Raw genomic sequence first — 24,933 nt, 5'->3', positions numbered from 1 at the left:
CCTTATATTTACAGAAGGTAAATGAATCCCAGGCAGCGTGGCTGTCCTTGGTCTCTGAACTCATGGTGTCTACTCAGCCTAGTTGGGGACACAAGCCATACACATATGGAAAGACCACTGGGACCAGAGAGTCAAGGGTTGAGTGAGTGGATCAGACGGCAAATGCTACTGATATACAGGGAAGGCTGGAGCACACGCAGCTGCTTCCTGGGACAGTGGGGGTTGGGCAAGGTCTTGGAAGAGGGCTGAGACTCAAAGGGGAGGTGAAGGAAGGCACCCTAAGAAGGGAGTAGCATGAGACAAAGGTGGGAGGCTGGAGTTTGTGGGGCACGATGTGACTGCCCAGCTGGAGCCCAGCATCCTTGAATGGGGACAACAGCGGGTAGGACTGGACACACAGGGAGGCCAGAACGTGAAGAATCTGGAATGCCCAGCTAGGGAATGGGGGCAGGGAGAGGGTACTGGAGCAGGGCATGATGAGATGAAAAGAGCACTTCAGGGAGGGGAGTCAGAGGACTGAAGGGACAGAGCAGAGACTGGCATCTAGGAGACGCATTAGGCCTGAGCGTCCACAGCTCTGTGTCTGCAATGGGACAGGTTTGTGAGAACTTGATCCCGCCAGCTCTAGGGCAATTGGTACATCCAGGTGGGCACCTCTGTGCTCAAGCAGTTTCCTCCATTCTCCCAGAGGTGGCAAACAAATGTTGTCATTTTCCCGGTGTGCCATTATGGGGAGAAGACTGGCCAGTGCCGCCCCACACCCCTGCCACAATGCAGGCCAGGAACGGAGGGGCCTGATCTACCATGTTGGATTCACAAGCTGACAATCCTTTATCCTTAAAGGATTCTCTCTCACTAAAGGATTCAGGCCATTCCAGCTTGTTCTCTATTGTTTCATATGCCACGATTAGCCCACTTTTCCTTTGGCTCAAGATCTCAGCCATTGTTAAAATGCAAATGGCCCTAGGAGGGACACCACATTTTATTTCACACATCACTGAACTTGAGTAGTGTGGTGGTGCAGGAGGGAAGAAGACGTACCGTAAGGGATGCCCACCTGAGAGAGCCCCGGCCCTTCTCCCTCAGAGTCACTGCCCCCCACCCCCCGTTCCCCCACACAGGGGTAAGAAAGGAGAGAATGAGACATCAGAATGGGAGGGAGAAGGAGGCGCTGTGGAGGTTTTCGCTCTCTCCAAGACAGCGTGTTCCAGACAGTCCTCCCATTTCTGGGACACTCTCTTAAGGAAATCATCCAAAGGAAGGGGAAAACAAAACTATGTGCTCATGCATATTAATTGCAGCTTTACTTATGATAGTGGAGAATTAGGAATAAACAAAATGTTCAGTAGTAGGGGCATGGTTAAATAATTTACGGCAAACCACTGTATCATTCATTACATAGCCATTAAATACTACTAGTACTGGTACTACTATTACTATTAAATTTATGGAGCAATTACTACTACTACTATTACTACTTCTGCTACTACTATTACATTTATTGAGCAGTTACTACTACTACTAGTACTACCACCTCTACTACTATTAGTACAACTTCTACTACTGGTAAATTTACTGAGCAGTTATTAAGCTCCAGGCCTTGTTCTAAGTGCTGTACAGATGATCTCTCACCCAATCCTCACAACAATCCTACGAGGTAGGTACTTAGTAGTATCCATATTTTTCAGATGAGAAGATAGAGGCAAAGCAATGTGCCCAAGGTTCTACAGCTATTATGGGATAGAGTAAAAGACTCAAGTCAAACAGCACAATTGAAGCTTAAGCTATAAAAATTAAAAATTATAAACCACAAATTCTTTGACTCAAACCTCGGAGGTATATGATTAAAGTTGAAATCAGAGACCATGTGCTTCAGCTGCAATGAGAAACCTTGGAAGAAATTTGAGGTGACAAAGCTGTTGACTCAAGTGGCTTTGAGAATGCAAAGCAGTGGGTTAGCTGTTACCCTTTGCTTACACAGATTAGGAAGAAGCAAACCGCAAATATTTATATACCAGTAACTAGAAAATTTAAATTAAATCTAAACTTTTCCCTTAGGCTGTCATCATAAAAGCAAGTTTCTTATGAATTAATATACTTAAAACCGTTTAGAACAAAGTCAATGCTATATAAATATTTGCTTTAATTGTTATTTACAAGAAAGAGCAAGAAGCTTTACTACAACATTCTAGGGTTTATTTGTTCTCTTCCAAAGACTGTTGACTGGTGCCTTAAGGCTTTGGATGTTTCTTATAGTAAACTATATGTGTTTGAATGTTTTTTGTAGAAAACTGTGTCTGATTACTTGAACTTATAAACTATGTTTAGCATAGGAATTTGAATTTACTCATGGCAACCTTGTGATAATTAACCAGCCAAATAAGATCTAGTTCCAGTGAACTCAACACTATAAAAAAACCTCACTAATTCTCTCGAAGTTAGAAACATATCTAGAGATATTCCTCCTTATATAAGATCTTCCGTAAGTAAAACATAACAAAACAAAATAATGACTAACAGATTAACTTTAAACATAGTACAAAACCTCAGTATTCCACAAAGATGTCCCATGAGGACTATTAAATAACCCAGAGAAACATGTTATCATGCAATGCTTAGTAAAAAATGTAGTATACAACACTTGCTGGGCGGGGAGGGGAGGTTGCAGGGACTGGGGGGAGGACATTTAAACATTCCAGTTTAATGAATGCATAAAAGAAGGGACCATCAGCAAAAGAATTCATACATGCCAAGCTGTATAATTTTTATCTTAGACTACTTTCTAAACTTTTTGATTGCTACCTCATCAGGAAACATATTGAGCACACACCCCCAATAAATATATACGTTTGTTCACATGTTCGTTTCTACTTACAGATTACGTCTATTAAAAATTTATGCTTGAGTAAAAAGAACCATATTACTCTCTCACCTTGAACAACTAGAAAAATAAGCAAGATACATAAAACAATGGTTTCCAGACATTGGTCAACAGGTCATGTAGGACTGTCATTACTGAGGGAGGAAACACTGAAGTGAGCCTTACAATTGCCTGGTGTCAGCCTCACTGAATTGAGGAGACAGAAACTGGAGATCAGGGAGCCAGGACAGCTAGAACGTGCCAGGCACAAAACTAGAAAAAGGGCAACTGCAGAGAGGAAGAGAGACCGAAGGAAGAAGAGAAAGAGGAAGGGAGGATGAGGGCTCACTAGCTCTGGAAATCTGCATAAAGTTCCCCCTCAGTCTTTGGCTCAGTGTTAATCTGTACACATGTGAAAGAAAATTACCAGAAAACATGAGGTTTCACAGTACCTGGAGCTCAAAACAGAGCTGGCAATAGTTTGTGTTCCACCATCAAGAGTGCCGAGACCTTCTAATATACAAGGCAGTAGGATGAGTCCTCAGAGGTGCAGCACCTCAGCCCTGGGGCTGAATTAGCCCCACAATAAAGGCTGCTCTGGACTCATCCTAACAAAAGTTAAAAGCAAGTCTTGAAAGTATCCAAACCATCCTAAACAATGTCACTGTGCACCAAAGCAAAGTACAGTACTATTTAAAGAAATACCACAAAATCCAGAACACAACATGACATTCACAGTACTCGCCATCCAGTAAAAAATTATCAAGCATGTAAAGAAACAGGAACATATGATTCATAACTAGGAGAAAATTAGTAATTAGAAACAGATGCAGAAATGACAGAGATGATGGACTTAGACAAAGATGTTAGAGCAAATATTATAAATGCGCTTGAGAATGTAAAAACAAAACAAAGCAGCTATGATGAGAAGAGGAATGGAAAACATAAAAGATACCCAAATGGAACTTCTAGAGAAGAACAACACAATAAGAGAAATGAAAAATACAATGGATAGGATTAATAGCTATTCTAGGTCCTTTGGTTTTTCCCTATAAATTTTAGAATAAGCTTCTTGATATCTATTTTTAAAAACCTGCTGGGACTTTTATTAGGATGGGAAGGATAGATAAGTTACTGCAGAAGAAAAGATGAGTGAACTTGAAGACATAGCAATAGAAACTATCTGATATGAGGCACAGATTGAGAGGAAAAAACAACAACCATACTCACAATAACCTGTGAGATATCAAACAGTCTAAGATCTGTGTAATTGAAGTGACAGGAAGGAGAAGGGGAGACAGAAAAAAAATATGTAAAGAAAGAATGGCTGAAATTTATCCAAATTTGATGGAAACTATAAGCCCAGATGTCCAAGAAGTTCAATGAACTTCAAGTAAAAGAAATATAAAAAAACAGTTTCTCAGAAATGTTTTGTAGTTTTTAGTATACAGATCTTGCCCGTATTTTGCTAAATTTATCCTTAAGTATTTCATGGTTCTTAAAATACTATTTAAAGATTTTCAAATACTAATTATTTGTTGTTTGTAAATAGAAATAGAATTGACTTTTGCATATTCACCTTATAACCTGGACCTTGTTGAACTCACTATGAGACTGATCTAAATAAAGAGCTAAAACTATAAAACTTCTGGGAGAAAACCTAAGAGTAAATGCTCATGAATTTGGGTGAGGCAAAGGTTTTAGTCAGGACACAAAAAGCATGAAGAATAAGAGAAAGAAATCTGATAAACTGGACATTATTAAAATTTCAAAATTTTGTTCTTCAAAAGACAGTTTAAGTAAATGAAAAGACAAACCACAGACTGGGAGAATATATTTATAAAATGTACACCTGGTAATGGACCTGTTTCCATAATATATGAAGAACTCTTACAATTTAATAAAAGGAAGAAAAATACCTGGATTTAAAGAGCAGACAAAATATTTGAACAGACACTTTACAAAGAAGGCATACAAACAGCAAATAAGACCATGAAAATATCTTCAACATCATAATTAATTAGGGAACTGCAAATTAAGAGCATATTGAGATATCCCTATACACCCACTAGAATGGTTAAAATTAAAAAGACTGCCAACATCAAGTGCTGATGACTTGGTGCTTTGTGACCACCTAGAGGGGTGGGATAGGGAGGATGGGAGGGAGGCTCAAGAGGGAGGGAATATGGGGATATATGTATATGTATAGCTGATTCACTTTGTTATATAGCAGAAACTAACACACCATTGTAAAGCAGTTATACTCCAATAAAGATGTAAAGAAAAAATGTTGATGAGGTTGTGGAGCAACTGGGACTCCACTGCTGATGGAAATACAAAGTGGTACAGTCATTTGGGAAAAATAATTTGACAGTTTTTAAAACTTAGCACATACCATACTACCCAGCAATCCCAATTCTAAGTATTTACCCAAGAGAAGAGGAAACATATGTCCACACAGAGACTTTCATAGTCAAAAATGGATAAAAAGTGGAAATAACTCTAACATCCATCAGCAACTGAGTGGAAAAAGATTGTGGTATATACAGAAAATGGAACACTTCTCAGCAACAAAAAGGAATTAACTACTTACTTTAATTTAACATGCAACAGCATGGATAAATCTCAAAGGTATTATGTTTAGTGAAAGACGTTAGAAAAGACTACATACATATTATATGATTCCATTTTTATGAAATTCTAGAAAAGGAAAAACTATAGTGATCGAAAGCAGATCAGAGGTTGCCAGGAGCTGCAAGTGGAGAGAGGGTATTGATGCAAAGTGAGATGAGGGAGCTTTTGGGGGTAATAGAAATGTCCCATGTTTTGATTATGGTGATGGTTATACAACTGGACACACTTGTCAAAATGCCATTGTCTTTACTGGACACTTAAGTTGATGAATTTTATTGTATGTAAATTATCCCTCAAAAAAACTTAAAAAAAAAAGTGTGAATACAAATCGTCTGAGAATTGTGTTAAAATGTACCTTCCCGGGCCCTATTCCCAGACAATCGGACTTGGAAGGTCTGGAATGAGGCCTGGTAATCTAACTTTTTAATAAGTCCTCATTTTGAATAAAAAGAAATGCCATAAAAAAGAGAAATGGGGTGGGGGAGGCTATACATTTTTATAAAATATGAATAAGAAAAAAATATCAGAAGGAAATCCTTTAAAATGCCTGGATACCTGGAAGGGATTATAAATTTTTTTTCTCTTCTCTCTTTTAAGTTTCCCAAAATATTACATTTTATTGGGGGAAAAGAGCAGCCCCCTCTCCCCCACATTTTTGATAGAATAATCTAAACACTTTCTTAAAGAGACCCTGAACCCCGCTGCCCCACCTCCATCATCCTCAGGCCCCACCCCTCTCCTACCCTCCTGAGTCTCCTCGGCCTGGTCCATCTCCAGTCTGGTCAGCAGGCTCACAAACCACTCGAAAGACCGCTAGTCTCGGTTGATCCAGATGAAGTCCACCTACGGAGAAGGGTCCAGTTCAGATGGGGGCCTACCTCATTCACTCATATCTGTGATCCCCAGGGCTCTGGTGTAACCACCCTGCTGTTAGCAGGGCACACGTTATCGCCCCCATTTAAGGGAGGGGGAGACCGAGGCTCGCAGAGGTGAGGAACATTGCCCAGGCCACAGAGCAGCATGGGATCAGAGCTCGGGGTTCCTGACAGCCAGGTCAGGATTTTCTCTAATAATCTATTGTTTACAGCAAGCAGTATTCTGAGATCTTAAGTTTAGGACAGCCAGAAAAACATTACTTCATTATTTTTTTTTAGAAACTCTTTGAAGTGGCCTACACAGAATAATAAATTTTCAAACGGCAAAGTTTTCATTTTTAAAACCACCATCAGGTCACGACTAGCAAGCGTCATGGCTGTAACTGAATCCCGGCTGCCTGATTTTCAGGCTCCGTGTTCTTTAATGAGATGCCCGCCTTTAGGGCCCAGAATGTCTGGGGGAGCCCTGAACACAGAGACTAATGGATACAAGCCGGGGAGAGGTCGTCTATCCTTCCCCTGCCTCTGCACAGGGGGCACCTAGCTCTGGTGTCTGGGGAGCTCCCCAGTCCTTCCTGCAGGAGGCGATGCTCACTCACCTTGTGGAATTTCATGTCAGCATCCTGCACACCCTCCCTCCCAGAGTGCTGGCAGTTGGGGCAGATGTGCCTTCTCTTTTGGTGCCTGAGGGGAGAAGAGAGGAGGGGCTTTTGAGTTTGGGGTGAGTATGAGATTTCTCAGGACCCCAGAGAACAGTGCAGGGCACAGGGAGGGAGGTGGGGTGGCAGGGCCCACCCCATGAGGAGGGGGAGGGGTGAGACCCGAAAAAGAGCAGGAGAGGAAAGAGAAAAGGGGAGGGAGCCAGGTGAAAGGAGGGAGAAGGCAGGGCGGGGAGGGGAGGCCGTCTCTCAGGACTCTGCCCTGGGATGCAGGCAGGGCCACAGCCTGTCCACCCACCTGTACAAGATGCTCTGCAGGATGGCAGCAAAGGGGGTGATGCCGACGCCTGCCCCGTCGAGCACAGCATGCTTGGAGGTGAAGATCCTGCGGTTGGGGGTCCCGTAAGGGCCATCGATGTAGCACTGCATGCAGGAGGGGTTAGAGGAAAGACAGGGTGGGTGGGTGAGGGAGAAGTGGACCCCGACGCTTCAGGACCTCCCTTTATATGCAGGCAGTTATCTCCTGGGCTGGAACCCAGGAGTAAGTGGCTCCCACTCAGAGCACATTCTACACGCTGTGGTCTGAGCCCGAGTCTGGGAGAGCCCTAGAACGTTCGCGTGCAGAGCTGGTGAGAGCAGGGCCCAGGCAGCACGCCCCGTGTGCCCTGCGAGGTCAGGGGTTTGGTTCTGTTATCTGGAGACCTGGGAGTCAGACCGTGGGGACTGTGGAACCCGGGTACCAAGAGCCACAGCAAGCCCTCCCCGTGGGCAGAGGTTTCGATTCCTCTGCTTGGGGCCACCCCCTTGAGCCTCTCACCTTGATGTTACAGAGCCGGTGGTTCTCAGAGGACACCTCGGAGACCTGCAGGCAGTAGAGCAGAGAAGGTGGGTCTCTGGGAGTGGGTGGGCCAGGCATTTCTCAGAGGCTTCCTCGACCTTGCCAGTCTGAGCAACCTTACAGAAAGGGAATTGCCTTTTCTGCCTCCACCATTCCAGGGAGCGTGGGGCACTTTTGAGGGAGAACATCAGAGGTGTGATGGTACACGGACTCCTCAGAAAAAGAAAGCACCACCACCAGCAATGACAAACTCCTGATTTTTAGTGTCTAGATTTCGGGTGTAAACACTGCCGTCATGGCTCTCACCAATGACTGTGCTTAATAACTGGCTCTCAAAATTCCTGAAAATGTAACAATCACTCTAGAGGTCCAGCACAAGTCAGCTTCAGGGTGTGATGGGAGAAGACTCACCCCAGCCGCCTCTTGGGCTCAGCCACTCCCGAGAGCTTTCATGTTTCTAGACAGCCCCGGCCTTGAACGTTCTTTCCCTGTGCCTAGAGCTCGCTCTCCTCTTGCCCAGCTGGCAAATTCCTGTGCATCCTTCAGTGTGCAGCTCACTTGGAGTGGCTGCTCCTCCTGGAAGCTTTGCCCAGCTGCTCCAGGCAGAAAAGCCACGCATGGGCCTGGTTCAGAGTTTGCCCCTGCCCTTGGGACCCTGCTCTGGGCTTGCTGACAGGGAGCTGCCTGAGGGCAGGGAGCAGGCCTCCTCTGCTCTGCCTAACTCCTCCAGCCCCCGAGGACAGGCAGACCAGATTCCCTGAGGTCAAAGTGCTTCCTTCCTGAAGATGAAGGAAACAGACCCCCACCCCCCGCAAAAGGGCTGCAGGGGCCTGTGATAGTTTCTCTCTGGTGAGGAGTGACCTTCACAATCATCCAGGCAAATCCCTTATTTCACAGAGAGAAGCCAAAACCCGAGAGTGAGGAAATGACTCGCCCAAGTCCCCATAGAGCTCTGGGTGGAGCCTGGGTCTCCAGCTGCCCATCCTGCGCTCACCACATCACACCACGTTGCTTCTTTGGGGGCAACCGAATTCTGTGCCCTCCACAGTGCTGGATGTGAACTGCTTGTGAGGATTATTTTAGGAAGTACACTGTGAGAGGGATACTTCTCTTACAATTTTTTAAAATCCTTCTGATTGCAAGGAGGAAGCCTTACATCATGGTTATTATATCTTTAATCTCTCTAACACTTACTAATCCCTCCTCCTTCTTTTTTTTTAACAATCTGAGAAAGAAAGAGATGGAGAGCATGACAGAGAGAGAGAGAGAGAGAGGGAACAAGAAGTGGATGCAGCTCAGGCTCAGAGCCTCACTTAGCAGGCAAGAATTTAATTACATTGTTTTTGCTTTCAGAGTTATCGTCTGTTTATGGCACATGATAACTGGTTCTTCATTAAACATGGCAATCTAAAGAGTCCTTTTAAAATACGATTAAGTTGAAAGTAATGTTGGGATGTAAGGAGAAAGATTCAGTAGGAAATATTACCTGTGGGAAGTAAATATGGCAAAAGTTATGAAGGTGCCATGCAGGTGACTGGCTACAGAAACACCACATGGTGTGTGGTCCTTCCTGAATGTGGCCTGCCCTTGAGGCCTTCTCTTCCAACTTCCAAGGACCCACCCACCGTTCCTGGGAAGAAAAATCATTGGCTCTCCAGGCTCCAGTCCCAGCTTCCTCAGCCTTACCCGGCCCAGGTCCTCAGCTGCAGCTTCCCACTGTGCCTGAACCCCGTCCTTTGTCCCCACGTACACCAGGCCTTCATCCCCCTGCTGTGGAGTTCCCTTGGGCCTGTAGGGCATCATCTCCACAGAGACATCCTTGTTGGAGGCCATTGCACCTTGTGCCGAGGCTCCAAAGTGGATGGGCTGGGGCTGCAAACCCTGTTTGGTTTCAAAAAAAACAGTGCTTTATGATTAAAACCACAAGATCAGTATGTGTTAGTTTTTTTAAAGATTCAGAAACTACAGAACTTTAAAGAATAATGTAAAAAAGTACCCTGAATTGGAAGACACAACTTCTCTAAACATTTTCTCTGTCCTTCCAGATCTTTTTCACACACACACACACACACTTTCACATAAATGGAATGTACTGCTTTGTAACTTGCCTTTTCCACTTATTACATCTTGACCAGCTTTACGTGCTAATGCATATACATTCACATAGTCTTTTTTAGGCAACTTACTATTCTATTAGATGGGCGATCAGTAATTTCTTTAACTGCTTCCCTATTGTTGGGCATTTTGGTTATCCTCATTTTCTCATTCTTGTTAACAACCACGGTATATTATATAAATTAGCTCTTTCCCTTTATCCTAACTGATTTTCTTCATAGCGTTTATTACCACGTGACACATTTTATATCTATTTGTGCATTTACTGTCTATCTCCCCCTCCAGAAGGACAGCAGTGCCAATGGCTATTTTGCTTATTGACATATCTCCAGCATCTAAAACAGTACCTGGAAAACAGTAGATCCTGTGCTCAATAAATATTTGCTAAATGAATGAATGAACAAGGTGGTTAATGTACTTCTTGTGTACGTGTCCAATTAGCTTTTTAGGCTAAATCCCTAAAAATGGCATTGCTAGGCCATTGGGTATAGATATTAAAACACTGACACATATAGCCAGACTGCCCACCAGAAAGATTGTGCCAATTTATTCTCTGGCAGCGGTGCTTAAGACCCCAAGGAAACGCCGCTTTTAGTGTATCTACCCACCAATCTCAGTGTGCCAAGACTTGCCCAGTTTTGAAAATCAGCTTTCTCCTTTGGGAGGTTTCCCCTGATTAACAGGAAAGAACACTCTGCTTGTTTCTAGCTACCTCTCCATTTCCCGGAGCTTTGCTCTTGGCACTGTTCTAGAAGGTCCCTCTGGTCTGACCAGGCAGGATTCCACATGGTTTTCTCCCCTGGACTTTAAATTCCACAGAGGCAAGGCAGGGCTGGGCCAGGCCTGGGGGCTTTCTTCCTTTGACCTTCAACAGGGTTTCCACATATTAACCTGTCTCCCGGCTTAGTGGTACAGCCTACTAAGTGTTCAGGCACCCTCAGCCTCCTACATCTATCCTTGCTTCCTCAGGTGCTGCTCTGATCTCTCTGTATTCCTCCCAAACCTCCCAGAACCTGTATTCACTCCAGGCACTGGCAGATTGTCAATTTTGTGCAGTTCATCAGGGCTCAAAAGATAACAATGCTGATGGTGATGGTGATGGTGATGATGATGGTGATAGTGATGGTGACAGTGATGATGATGATGATGTGATGATGATAATATGGTGGCGGTGATGATGGTGATGGTGATAATGAATGATCCCTCTGGACCACGTTGCTCAGTTCACTCAATACTTGACATGCATTCATTCCATTGGTCCTTAGAAGAATCATGTGTAAAAGGAAAGTCAATGGTGGGAAGCACGTCCAGTTTGTAGATGAACAACTCCAGGCTCAGCAAGGCTAAAAGATGTGCCCAAGGCCATACAGTTAGAAAGCGTTAGAGCAGAGAGGTGGGGGTGGGTTTTTCTCATCTCAATTTCCCCCTCTTTGCATTGTCCCCTTCTTTCTAACGGAGCACACTGGAGGGGGGAGGATCTGGCGTGGTCAGGCTTCGAGGAGGCTCTTGGACCACACAGTCTGTAGTTGCCTTGCCCTGTGTGCCACTGTCCAGCCGGTGTACAAGACAGCTGCTCAGTGGTTGCCAACTAAGAAGGCAACTTGGTCCCCATGGGTTTGTCACCATGGTGGAGACTTACTTCCCTGCAGTCACTTCCCTGCGGCTTCCTCTGACTCCTTCTCATCTTCAAACTCCTTGAGAGCCTCTCGGAACCACAGCCCACTGGGTCTGATTTCTTGAAGAACTCATACAGCCTGTTTGTCCACTGGCCCTGGGTATGTAGCCAGATGGTGTCTGAGCAAGAGACAGGGAGGGAGAAAAGGGTTCAGCACTGTTCTCCAGCAGGGACAGGCCCGTCTCACTTGGAGGGATTGGGACTGGGCGTCTGCCCCTTAAGTCCTCCTTTGAATGTCCTTCCTCAGGCCCAAACTAGCAGCCACAGTCATGGGACTTGGAGAGCCGAGCTCTCTGTGCAGACCTGGCAATCTTGCTCAGTGAGGTCAACCTAAGGGTTCAGTCTCCTTTGCCAAGGCAGGGGTCAGAGTGGACCTGAGCACACTGGGAGCTCCCTAGGGGTGGGGGCCAGGCCTCCTCCATCAAGCCAGGGTCTCACCAAGGTGGGGACCCTCTCCCTCCCACATTCAACCGGGTGCCTGACAACGGCTCTGCACATAGTAGGTGCTCAATCAATGGTGGGAACAACAGCTTGCACTGCCCTCAGTGTCTGGGACGCAGGGGCTGCTTACTAGGGTTCTCTGTTGAGTAGATGACTGATGGAAAAGCCTGTGGGGGCTATCCCTCTGTTGAGGGGTACCAGAAAGAACCCACATGAGAGTAAGGAGGCCCCTAAGAGATCTCCTGGTCTGGGGTTCTCATCCTTTTTCTTTTATTTTAAACCATGGACTCTTGGCAGTTGTATGAAGGAAATGGATAGACTCCTTCTCAGAATATGGTTTTTAAATACATTGAATAACATATGTAGAAATTACAAATGAAACCAATTATAATGAGACAGTTATCAAAATATATTTTTTTAAATTTTGATTTAAGAATACATGTGCGTTTTTGTTAATACATGAAATAACGAGATGCAGCAGGAGTCACATGGCCACTGGAAACGTGAATTGGCAATGAGCATGAATGATAACCCAAAGTATGGACAGCAACCGTAATGTGATATGAAGAAGAATCCATGGTTTTCATTTCGAAAAAGGCACACGGATTGGTAATGCTACTATGGTTTGTTACCTGCATTCACACCTGAAGAAAATGCTAAATTTTAGTTAGCTGTTAGTGAAAACAAAGATGTCACATTTTTCTGTCCACCTAAGTTCCTGAATGAACTGGTTGGACCCTGTGTTTACAGAGAGGTGAGGCATGCTCTCACAGCTTTGTGAGGAGGGGACTGAAAAGTCACGTGCTTGGATCCCTACTCCCACGCTCCTTCCTGGCGCTTCCTCACCCTTCAGAGTGCAAAGAGGCAGGAGGGCTGGGCTATGCCCTGTCGCACAGATGCACGCTGAACTGCCTCACACAGTGACTCATATGGAGAAGGCCTCTTAAATGTCAGCTGAATTCAATCAGCCGCACCTGCCAGCCTGAGTCCCACTCCTGATTCTGTAAGCCAGCTCTGCAAACAAAGTTGGAGGATTTACCAGCCCCCGTATAGACTCACTCAGCTCACTGCAGGGGACTCGGGCCCAAGATGTGGGCAGATTCCAAGCTGAGACCCTGAAGAAACCCCTTCAAGAACTGGTCAAATAAATAACACATCCGTAAAATAAATATGGTCATTATAATATTAGTATTGATACACTGGAATAGTATGCAGCCATAAAAAGGAAAAGTTCTTCTTTTAAAAGAACTGACATGCAAAGATTTTCATCTATTCACGGAGAAAAAGTGGGCTTCAAGACAGTGTGAACAGTGATCCCTTGCATGCAGAATTACCTCTGCTTCTGATTATCCATGGAGATGTATCGAGATCTGGAAGGCAATGTTTTTTTTTTTTTCTTTTAAAATTTTATTGGAGTATAGCTGCTTTACAATGTTGTGTTAGTTTCTACCGTACAGCAAAGTGAATCACTATACGTATACATATATCCCTCTTTTTTGGATTTCCTTCCCATTTTGTTCACCACAGAGCATTGAGTAGAGTTCCCTGTGCTATACAGTAGGTTCTCATTATGGAATCTATTTTATACATAGTATCAAGAGTGTATATATGTCAATCCCAATCTCCCAATTCATCCCATCGCCCCTTTCCCCCTTGGGACAATGGATTTCTTTGGGTGGAATTACTTGAGGGATTTTAATTTTCTTCGGGACATGTTTCTATACTGTCTGAATTTTCTGGAAGCATATCTGTTCTTTACAAAACAGCAAAGGAAAGAAACATAGGAAGAAGATAACCCACCCTCTCTAACCCACACCCTCACCCCATTGTACATCCAGGCCACCACTCATATGATTCCAGGGCGGGTGTTGTACAGCTTCGGGTGGGGAACCCTGGACTTGGGTCTGCGCCCTGAGCTGAGGGAGATGGGCCAGGGGGTGGGAGGCATCCTGAGTGAAGCTACAGCTTTTAATGGGGGTGGGTCAGAGAACCCTGGCAACCAGAAGCCTTTACTCCTCATGAAGCCGAGCAAGGGTCTCGCTGTAACAGGCCATGCAAGGCCTCCTCTGTCAGAAGCACCGCTTGAGGTGGGAGGGCCAATGCCCGGCCAGGAGGTCAGAGGTCCAGCTTGTGGCCCAACCAACAACTCAGGACCAGAAGGCAGGCCCACACATGGTTGCGAGTCAGAGGACAGCTGGGCAAAGGGAGGGTCAGCTGAGCAGTTCTATGGGTGCTGGGTATCCAGAGGGAACAGGGGTGGTCCAGGGATAGGGGAGAAGGGTGCCAGGGCTTCTGCTGTCTTGGCACCCCACAGGGCTCATGCCCACATGGAGTGCGGAAGCCTGGCTTCCTGTCACAGTCCCGTTGGAAACGACCTGGTCCCCTCTCCTCTGAGCCACTGTTCCTCCACGTAAGACCCCTGCGGGCTCCCAACCGCCTGCGCCATCCTGCGTTCCACTCTGTGTTCAAAGTCTTTCACAGTCCCACCCTGGTTCTCGTCGACTTTGCCAGCCACTGCTGTCTGCCTTTGGTCCCTTCTCTGACCCTCTCTCCCGCCCCCACTGCCCCTACTTCCTTCCTCCCTACTCCACCCAACCCTCAGCCCAAACTACATCAGACCCTCCTACGTTTCCACGTCTTCATGCTTCTCCCTCCGCCTCCACCCCCTCGTCCTTCCCTACCTAGGAAACTCCTATGAACCCTTCAAAGTTCAGCTGAAATGCCACCCTGCCCACTTCCCCCACCAGGCCAGGCCCTCCCCTGTGACCCTCACGGCAGCCAGTACAGCCCCAAACACCCCATTCGGTCAGCTTCTGCACGTCTGCCTGTGTGTTCCAGAGGGAGCTTTGGGAGGTCGACTTTGTGTGTCTGGTCTTGTTCACCTCTGTGTTCCTGGTTCCCAGCCTTGCCTGGCACTCGGCAAGGAGTCACTAATACCTGCTGAGTGACCGGTGGGGCTGCCGCAGGCCTACCTTTCTGCTCGGGAGCGCTGCTGATGGTGAAGGGGTACCACTCGTGGTGCGCGATGGTGGGGATGTTCAGATACAAGTAGTCACCAGGCCTGTAGTGGAAGGAGGGGGCTTCTTGATGAGGAGATGAGTGACCTGGGGAGAGAAGAAAGAGACCAGGGTCATCTGTGCAGGCCCAGAGCCGCCGGGGGCCCCAAGGCCAGAGGATGGAGGCTGGGCCGTCTTTCTCCACCATAAGCCAGGCTGGCCCCAGACATGGGACTCTTCTGTGCCTGTGAGTGGGGTCTCGCCCCTGCAGCACATCTGCCAACCAGGGGGTGGGCAGTGATCAGAGAAGGGAAGTCAGGCTGTGTCTGAAGTGGGGCTCATGGTGTGATCCCACTTCTTGTGGTGTAAATACTGCTTCTCAGTGGCCCTCCCCCTCTGTGAAGCCCCTGACTGCTCCAGCCCCTTTCTTGGAACTTCTGTGGTACTTGGGTGGTATTCCAACCGTGAACGGGCATCTCCCCAGGATACAATTGCCTCCTGGATAGTAGCTTTGGTTTATTGAGCACTTACTGGGTGCCAGAGCTGTGTGGAGCTCTTCTAGTGCTATCTCTAGTCCTCACAGCGACTCTCTGAGATGAATGTCATTCTTTCTCTAATTTACACAGGAGAGGCTGAGGCTCAGAGTAGTTAAATGACTTGCTCAAGGCCACCAGCTAAGAAACCACGGGATTTGAATCCAACCACTCTGTCTGATGTCAGGGTCTAGACAGAAACCTCGGCCTCTTAGTCAGCTTCCGTGTCCTCACTCTCAAGCTGTCCAGAGTCAAACCCACCCAGAACTGCCTTCCTTTTCTCCAAAAATGGCCCCAGTTACTCAGGCAGCTGCAAGACAGCCTAGAGGCCTTCCCCACCTCAGCCGCAAATGCAGCCAGTTACCTCTTGAGTCTTTCTGTGACATGCCCCCTCCCCACCCAGTTCAAGGTCAAGGCTTTTGTGAGCTCTCATCTACATGTATGCAACAGCCTCCCCAGTGGTCCCCTCCAAGCCATCTTCTACAAAGAGAGTAAAGAAATGCAGCTGGAGTATAAAGCAGCTCAATACCACCGCCCGCCCGTCCCCCACCCTGCTCAAGGGTTCTCCGTGGCCTGCAGAGTGAGGCCACTCACCCTTAGGCCCTGCCCACCCCTCCAGCTTCTCCCTGGCACCTTGGCTCCAGCTGTGCCAAATTACTTGTAGTCCCCCAAGCACAGTATGCTCTTTCATAACTCTGTGCCTTTGCCCATGCTGTTCCTTACCCAAGCAAACCCTTCCCTGTCTTGTCTATCCAACAAACTCCTATTCATCTTTCAAAACCCTGAAAAGGAAGCTCCCCTCTCATTCTGAAGATTCTCTGATCTCTAAAAGACAGAGTTTTAACACCTCCTGGTATTCTTCTTCTCTTACCAACACAGCCCTGCACTGTAACGGAAGGGCTGACTCTCCTAATAGCCTGTGTGCCCGTGGAGAGTGGGACAGTCCCTGAGCCTTCTCTGCATCTCTGTCACCTAGTGCAGGGCCTGCCAACTTGTAGACACTAATATATACTTACTGAAGGTATTCTGTGCACACTGGCCTTTAGTGGTACCCTGCCTACCTGTCATTCCCCTTCCAGAAGTGTCACTCCCGGAGGGCTGGATCGAGTCTTGCACTTTGCATATCTTCTCCACTGTGATGGGGTGCCCCATTTCCTTGGGGGCGGGGGTCTAACAGAGTACTCAGCTGCTGCACCCCACCACCTGTGACTCCCCTTGGCTCATCAGGCCCCCTTTGCACCTTGGAAGGGAGGAGATTGACTTCCACGATGCACAGGGCCTCCATGAGGGATGCGGCCAGGCTGACGGCCTTCTCCAGGAAGAACAAGGTGCCAGGGACCAGCAGCCACTTCCAGAAGTTGGGCCCATGCAGACATGGGAGGTAGGACAGGTGGGTCCAACAGAACACCTGTGGGGGTGGGGAGTAAGTTGTCAGAGTCAAGGCCTGGGGGTGGAACAGAGCCAAGGTTCACAGCCATCCTTAAAGCCAGGACTGTGCCCAGAGCCTTGGCCACACACACCCTCTCCTGGTAACAGGCTTGGGTAGGAGATTGGGGGTGGGAAGCTTCGTTGCCTCTCTGTTCTGGGGGCTTGGTCCAGAAAGTCTGTAAGGGAAGATTCTTGGCGCTAGTGGCAAACATCTGGAACATCTGCCTGGGGGTATTCTGGGCAGAGTGAACTGCCCCCTCTGATGGGCTCATGAGCATCAGTGTCTCAGCCCACTGACCCTTTCTCAGCGGGAAGGAAGGAAAGACAGCAATGGTGTTCTGGGAGTGGAGGAGAAAGAGCAAAGCCCTGAGGTTTTTTTTTTTTTTTTGCGGTACGTGGGCCTCTCACTGTTGTGGCCTCTCCTGTTGCGGAGCACAGGCTCCGGATGCGCAGGCTCAGTGGCCATGCCTCACGGGCCCAGCCGCTCCACGGCACGTGGGATCTTCCCGGACCGGAGCACGAACCCGTGTCCCCTGTATCGGCAGGCAGACTCCCAACCACTGCGCCACCAGGGAAGCCCAGCCCTGAGTTTTAATACCTGCTCTGCTACTAGCTGTGGGACCTTGGCCTTGTAAGTTACTTTTCTGAGAGTCAGATTCCTCATGGGTCAAATGAGGATGCTGATTCTGACTTCAAAGGATCATTGCTGGCCCCAAGTAGGTGCTGTGTATATATATAATATATATATATATTTCTGATGTGACCAGATCAGTCCAAGGGACAGTTCAGGTCTCCCAACCAAATCCTCTGTGACCTCTTGTATCTCGAGGAGGCTAGAGAGAGGAAAGCAAAGCTAGACCTAATACTTTTGGACTGACCATGTGGCAGGTGTGTGTAGTTATTGACTTCACATGTATTATCTCATTTAATTCCTAAAATATTAATAACTTCAAAGGTAGAGAATTATAGCTCCGTTTTACAGATGAGGACAATGAGTGACCCGTAAGTAGTGGGGCGGGGATTAGAATCCCGAAAGCCGGTGTTCCTTCCCCTCCCTGTGCCCAGTTTAATCCAATTAGAGCAAGGGGATAAGCCAGCAAAAAAGCCAGAAGAATCTTCTAGAGCAGAACATTTTCACTCAGCAGACATAAACTACAGCCCAATGGCAGAACCCCAAATCACATGTCCATAGTATGCAGACCGCCTGGAGCTTCCTGGGCTCTGGAGTAATTTAGAGGGAACGCAGCATGAAATGAAGTTGGGAGCCCAGGATGGGACAGGCAAAGGGGTAAGGGCTGGGGCACCTCAAAGTGGCTGCTCCTGCGGACACAGGAGCTGGAGCAGGCGGACATGAGAAGCAGCAGTAGCAGCAGGGCCACACCGGTCAGGGAGGCCGAGCCGTGGACCTAGCCAATGGCAGGCCTCGTGGTGAGCAGCAGTTCCCAAAACTGGAAGGGGCTGGCCTTGGACTGAGCCCGGAGTGCTGGAGACGAGCACAAGACAAGCTCTGCCCACTGCACTTTCCCTGTGGGGTTCCCACCCCTCCCCCTTCTCTGCCCATCAGGCCGGCAGGACACACAGGGGCAGGATAACCGAGTGGTTTGTGGAAAGCCCAGGTGCCCCCCCGCCAGCCTCAGGCTACTCACCGAAGTTCACCACATGGGCCACGGTGTGGACGAGGGAGAGCCCGACCACCATAGCCCATAAGCTGGTGGAACTGGAGGTTGTGGTGCAGCAGCAGGACCTGAGCCAGCCACGTGGCCTGCAGTCACGTGAGGCAGTGCCTAAGCATCAGCACCTGGCCGGGCAAAGCGATAGAGAGCCCCACCTGGCTCGCTCTCTGCCCTGTCCTCTGCTCCCCAGCGGCTGTTTCCCTACCCTGAGCCTGTTGTGCTTCCTAAACGGGGCCCTGTCACCACCTCCCCTGCCCCCAAGCCTCCGCTGCTCGCCTAAGTCCAAAGCTGGGGGTCTGCAAAGTAGGATCTCCAGAATTGGCGAAGAAAAAATGTTACAGAATGTCTGCTGGTATCACTTTTATCTCAACACGTGGGAAGCACATAAGCTTTTACTAATATTTAGTATCTGTGTCGACATGGTGCCCTTATTTAGTCATATGTCAGATTGGCACCATGTCACATGTGGTTCTCGAGATGTCCTGGGGGCAGATGGGGCTTTTTAAGGGGTTTATGATGAAGGTCCCCTCACTTGCTCATTACTTCAGTGTATTTATGCATGCCCTGATATGTGGATTTGCAGATTACACTAACTGCTTTTAACTTAAGTAAGCTAACTATCCCTCAGCAGGGACAAGTAGCTTAAAAAGATTCCCTACAGAGAAAATGCAGACTGAAAATAGTGATAATAAGGCAAGAGCAAGTGACCAAAAAAATGAGTCACATGTCTCCCACCCCTGGTGTGAATTCTTTGTAGCCAGTTATGAGGTTATAAATAAAACTCACTCTAATAAGAAGCTGATATTGTCAGGAGGAGTATTTGGACTAGAGATGTACATCCCTGATCATTAAGAATGAACCTTGGGACTTCCTTGGCGGTCCAGTGGTTAAGACTTCGCCTTCCAATGCAAGGGGTGCGGGTTCGATCCCTGGTCGGGGAGCTAAGAACCCACATGCCTCGTGGCCTAAAAACCAAAACATAAAACAGAAGCAATCTTGTAAAAAATTCAGTAAAGACTTTAAAAAATGGTCCACATCAAGAAAATCTTAAAAAAAGAAAGAAAAGGATGAAGCTTGCCTTATAGTTATATTGTGCCATAAACCTATTGGCTAATGATAATAGGGCATGCATATAATTATAAGTAAGTGAGCATATACTGGGTAATTGGGAGGGGGTTTTGTATTCTGTTTATTTTTGTTGTGTTTTATTTCGTTCCAGTTGCCGAAGTGTGTCATCAAATACACTTGGAGACCTCAGTCTCTGGTCCCCAGGATCACATTCTGGCATTCAAGGCCTCTGGAAGTATTCTCTTTCTGGTTGGAGCTCTGCACAGGAGCCAGCCCACCTCCTCTGGGTCCACCATAGGGTTATTGTGAGGATCAGATGGAAAGTGCTTAGCACTGTGACTTGTACATAGTAGCACACAAAAGTGCCAGCTATGTTATTTACCTGCTGTGTGACTATGGACAGCTCACTGCCCCCTCTGAGAGTTAGTCCTCACCACTGAGTGTTGGCCCAGTTGAGTTCTAAGGTGCCGTCCTACCCTGACACTGCAGGTGTCCACATGTGGGTCATTTTGTCTAAGAGGAGCCTACATCAGTCCCACTACCCGTTTCCCTGCACTGTGCCCGCAGAACCCTACCGCGATGAAGCTGCAGTCAAAGTTGAGGCATTGGCCGCAGCCCTTAGCCACCATGACACTGGCGCCGAGGGCCCGGTGCGCACTAGCTGCCAGGGCAAAGAGCAGCACGTGGAGGCCCACGTAGGCGGCCAGGCAGGGCAGTTGGCTGTGGTGGTTGTGCCAGTAGGCAGAGGTCAGCTGGCGAGGACGGTGTCGGGGCAGCCCAGCGGCGCAAGGAGTCAGCCAGTGGGCAGCACTGTGAGAGAGAGCTCCACTCAGAAGGCCGCGGTGTGGCGGGGACCAGCAGAGTCTGAACCTAGAGATCCCATTCCCTTTGCAGCCCACTAACCCTCGGGGAGCCTCGTGGCAAACAGGCCGGCTTTCTTTTACACCAGGAAACAGAGAGGTCAAGTGACTTGCTTACAGTCACACAGCTAGGTGGAACTGGGATGAATCTCTGGTCTTTCGGATGCCATACGCACAACTTTTTTTTTTTTAACTACCTCTCCTTACTTCCCAACTGGGGGCAGGGTGGGGGAGGTAATCGAAAAGGATGGAAGAATCTGAGACATTTTGTGATAACCCACAAGAAAGTTAATACACGAAAAGAATGAACTACAAAACTGGCACTATTTGGAGCTTGGAGTCAGACAAACTTGGGTCTGTTGTTACACCCTTTTTATATTATTTTCTCCACAGCGCTTACCAAATTTGTACTTATCTAGTTTATGTACTTGTTTATTGGTATCAATTACCTGTCCCTCAGTCTGGAACGTAGCCCCAGCAGAGCTCTGCCATTACTGAGAACAAGGCTTGGTACATAGTAGCTGCTCAACCAAGTTGAATAAATAACTGTCTTTGCTAACTATCTGTGTGATCCTAGGCATGTTACCTCAGGTGAAGTAACTTTAATGTCCTTTTGGAACTTCATTCCTTTTGTAACTTTAATTTCCTTTTCCATGCTATGCACTGGTATATTTGTAAAAATGCCCAGCACTTAATATTGTGAGTTGATTCTAAAGAAACACTGTAGAAAATGGACACATGGGGCTTACCTGGTGGCGCAGTGGTTGAGAGTCCGCCTGCCAATGCAGGGGACACGGGTTCATGCCCCGGTCCGGGAGGATCCCACATGCCGCGGAGCAGCTAGGCCCGTGAGCCATGGCCGCTGAGCCTGCGCGTCCGGAGCCTGTGCTCCGCAACGGGAGAGGCCACAACAGTGAGAGGCCCACATACAGCAAAAAAAAAAAAAAAAAAGAAAATGGACACATGACAACAGCTGCCCTGCACTACAGACCTTTGTCCCCAAGAGAAAGCAGGCAGAGGGGAGGGGCTGGGCCGGGCTGAGGCCTCCTCCGTGTGTTCAGGCCACACTTTGCACCTGGTGTCTAATCCCAGCACTGGCAGTGCCCCTGCACGAGACAGGGCGGTACCTGATGGTCAGGTTCTCCATGACCCCGGGGAAGCGCTGCAGCTGGCCTCGAAGCTCACTGAAGGTGATGGTGCCACTGCAGTCCTTGTCCGCCAGCTTGAAGAGTGCCAGCGTCAGCTGGTCCAGCTTCTCCTCGGGCAGCGAGATGGCGCTGTCACGCAGGCACGACTGCAGTGTGATGCGCAGCTCATCCACGTTGATGGAGCCGCTCCCTGGCCCAAGTGAGGATGAAGCCAAGTGGGGGCCTGCCCCCAGACCTCGCTCTGTACTTGCAGACTCGCCCTGTCTTGCACAACCATTGCATCAGTGGTTCGTTCATCTTCATCTTTCTGCCAACCAACTCTCTTTAGGAGCATAGACCAGGCAATCGAAGGACATATGGCACCTTCCGCTCACAAACCTTCCATGGCTCCCTACTGCTGAGCTCAACAGAGGTGAACATTTCCCCAAGCATGGAGAATCTTTGGATTCAGTGCATGCCTTTCTCCAGAATCTGCAGCCTCCTCTCTAAGTACCACTCAACTTCCAAGATCATCTGCCCAGAAGATACACTTGCTTACTTAATCTATAAGGAGCTACGTGCCCAGAGCTTCAATTATCCAGAGGCGAATTGTATATGAGGTGGTGGTGAAGAAGTTCCCTGTTGTTCCCCGACTTGTAGCAAAATATGCTCATCCATGTTGTCCTGAGAGGCTGCAGCTGGGCCCTCAAGTCCAGCCTTGTGGCCTTATGTGAACATGAGTGGCTAAGAGTGATGTGAAAAGGAAGCCAGAAGTACTGTCGACCTTCCGAAAGGTTGCGTTCTGCATCTGGGGATTCCACCTGTGGTTGATTGAATCGGAGGATGTGGAACCCACGGATACCGAGGGCCGACTGTATGACTCCCTTTTATCTAAGGGACTTGAGCATACACGGATTTTGGTATCCACTGGGGTCCTGGAACCAATCGGAGAAACTACTGTACCAACTGAGATGGGATCTGAGGCACTTTTTTTTCCTGTATATATTTTCATTCTTCATGAGCAGTAGGACTCGTGATTAGTGATTTCTTGGCCTGTTTTGGATATAGACACACCTGAGGTAGCAACATGCTTCTGCCCCTTACTGTGTGATGGTGGGCTATAAGTCCTTTAGAGTATTGCACCTTACTTTGCTCATCTCTAAAATGGGGCTAATTATTCCTCCCTTTCAGAATTGGTTCAAGGATAATAGATAATTAATTATAAAGCACTTAATGCGGTATATGGAAGACGGTAGTTGCATATAAATGAAAAGTCTTATTGGTATTGTGATCATCACTTGGGCCAAAGTCAAAGTCTGTAATCACGTACAGAGTCTAATATGCCACTCTCCAGCCACACCTCCCTTCAGTTTTCCTAGTCAAGAGCCAGCATGAAGCATACTTTAAAGAAAACCTTAGCAAAGCTCTGCCAAGAAACTCACGCACCCTGGGCCAACTTGCTTCCTACTGCACTCTTCAGGGTCCGTGTAGCCCCCAGGAGTGGTCTGAGACTTAGCCCATTTGAAATGACCTATGGGAGGCCTTTTCTTACTACTGACATTCTACTGGATGAGGACATGAACCAGGCCCTGAGATATATTATTAATCTAGGACAAGTTCAGAAGGTAATCCAGGACTATGCCCACAAGACGCTGCCAGCTCCCACTAAAAATACAGAGGAAGGAGCAGTTCCTTCACAAATAAACCCCGGGGATCAAGTTCTTCTTCAAACCTGGAAAGAGGGGGTCCCCCCAAGACCAACTATTGCACAGGATGGGTTGAAGCCTTTGCCACCCAACTGGAAAGGGCTATGGAAGTCTTTAAGTCCCTTTTAAAAGAAATACTTCCTCGGTTTGGACTTCCAAAGTCCCTGCAGAGTGATAACAGGCCTTCTTTTTATAGCCAAAATCACACAGGCGTTCACAACAGCCTGTGGGCGCTCTGACCACATCCAGAGCGCCCATCCCTCCCCGCCCCCTTCACACCCTCTCACCCATTCAGCTTTATACTCTCCTTAGCCAATTTCAAATCCAGGGTTCTCCTTCACAATTATTGTTGTGCACATTTTTATTCCTTATCCCTCTGTCCTTCTATTGCACTGACCCTAAAAATATCTCATCCCTAGGTGAATCCAAGTACCTGTTTTCTCCTTTCCTGCACCAGGGCAGCTAAGTGAACATTGCTGAAGAAAAGCACCCAAGAGAGCAGGAAGTGTCTGATCCCAGCCATGGCAAGGCCTTCAACTTGCCCGCAGTCATCTCATGCTTCTCTAGCAAGGTCACGGTCCCACTGTCTGCCGAGACCACTTCTCACCTCCATGCCCATCTAGTCCCTGCCTGGCTCTCAGAGAAAACTGGAACCCCTGGAAGCGAGTGCCCTCTAGTTCCTGCCTTGAAACTACAAACCTCCTCTCACCTGCTGTCTTCTTCCCCACCTCTGTCTGCAAGGAGGAGGTGAGTGTGCTGCTTCCTCCTGTCACAGGCCAACCTCTCCATCTGAGGTTGTTGATAAGCCCCAGGTGTGGGCCAAGCTTGGTGGTCAGAAAGCAGTCAGTGAAGAGGGTCCCATGGAGATTGGGGTGGGGTCTGAGGAAGATGCTCAGGAAGCAGGGTCAGTCAACTGCCCATGTAGTGGTGGTGGTGTGGGTCAACTTAGGAAGTGGGTTCCAAGAATGAGGTCTGGCTAGACTGTCAGGCAGGAATGGGAGGTAGAGAAACCCCATAGGCCAGAGGGCCTTGCCCAGGAGCAGATCTGCAGCTGGGTTGAGTTTTCAGGATGCATATCCAGCCCTGTGACTCCCCTGCTCAATGCTCTTCAATGGATCCCCATTGCTCGTTGTACTGAGACTCCAAACCATGGCCCCTGGGGCCTGCTCCGTCTGGCCTCACCAACTACCCCAGTCTCACTGGGTGCCTTTTTCCCACTTCAGCCTCCCTTCCTTTGATGATTCTGGGTCTTTAGACACCCTTTAAGCCACAAAGTTGCCAAAGAATGAAGGTCATTGCAGTGTCACTTACAATGCCAAAAAACGGAGGGGGGAACAATGAAATTCTCCCTTTCGGAAATGGGGTTTGAGTAAATAGTAATAAATAATAGCTGACACCTGTAAACGTGGTACCCCAAACTAGGCACTTTCCTGAGTTTACATAAG

The 24,933-nt window shown here is 47.9% G+C and overlaps 1 protein-coding gene across 1 annotated transcript in view; it reads right to left on the bottom strand.

Annotated features, from left to right (window-relative positions):
- Nucleotides 1–24,933, bottom strand: part of LOC307050131 (NADPH oxidase 5-like) — a gene marked incomplete at both ends in the record, with an annotated part of 113,603 nt that overhangs the window by 1,589 nt on the left and 87,081 nt on the right. The window contains 17 exon segments of the mRNA XM_079699947.1: nt 6,238–6,307; nt 6,311–6,337; nt 6,969–7,053; nt 7,327–7,451; nt 7,846–7,890; nt 9,553–9,747; nt 11,621–11,775; nt 15,070–15,171; nt 15,174–15,201; nt 16,867–17,034; nt 18,359–18,460; nt 18,464–18,537; nt 18,701–18,749; nt 18,754–18,822; nt 18,826–18,852; nt 20,371–20,605; nt 21,783–22,026. Coding sequence (XP_079556073.1) covers nt 6,238–6,307; nt 6,311–6,337; nt 6,969–7,053; nt 7,327–7,451; nt 7,846–7,890; nt 9,553–9,747; nt 11,621–11,775; nt 15,070–15,171; nt 15,174–15,201; nt 16,867–17,034; nt 18,359–18,460; nt 18,464–18,537; nt 18,701–18,749; nt 18,754–18,822; nt 18,826–18,852; nt 20,371–20,605; nt 21,783–22,026 — 1,800 coding nt within the window.

The sequence above is a fragment of the Hyperoodon ampullatus genome (assembly GCF_949752795.1).
Source record: "Hyperoodon ampullatus genome assembly, chromosome: 3".
NCBI classification, from domain to species: domain Eukaryota; kingdom Metazoa; phylum Chordata; class Mammalia; order Artiodactyla; family Ziphiidae; genus Hyperoodon; species Hyperoodon ampullatus.
The sequence above is the reverse complement of the archived record's forward strand: the minus strand, read 5'-3'. Positions and strand labels throughout refer to the sequence as shown.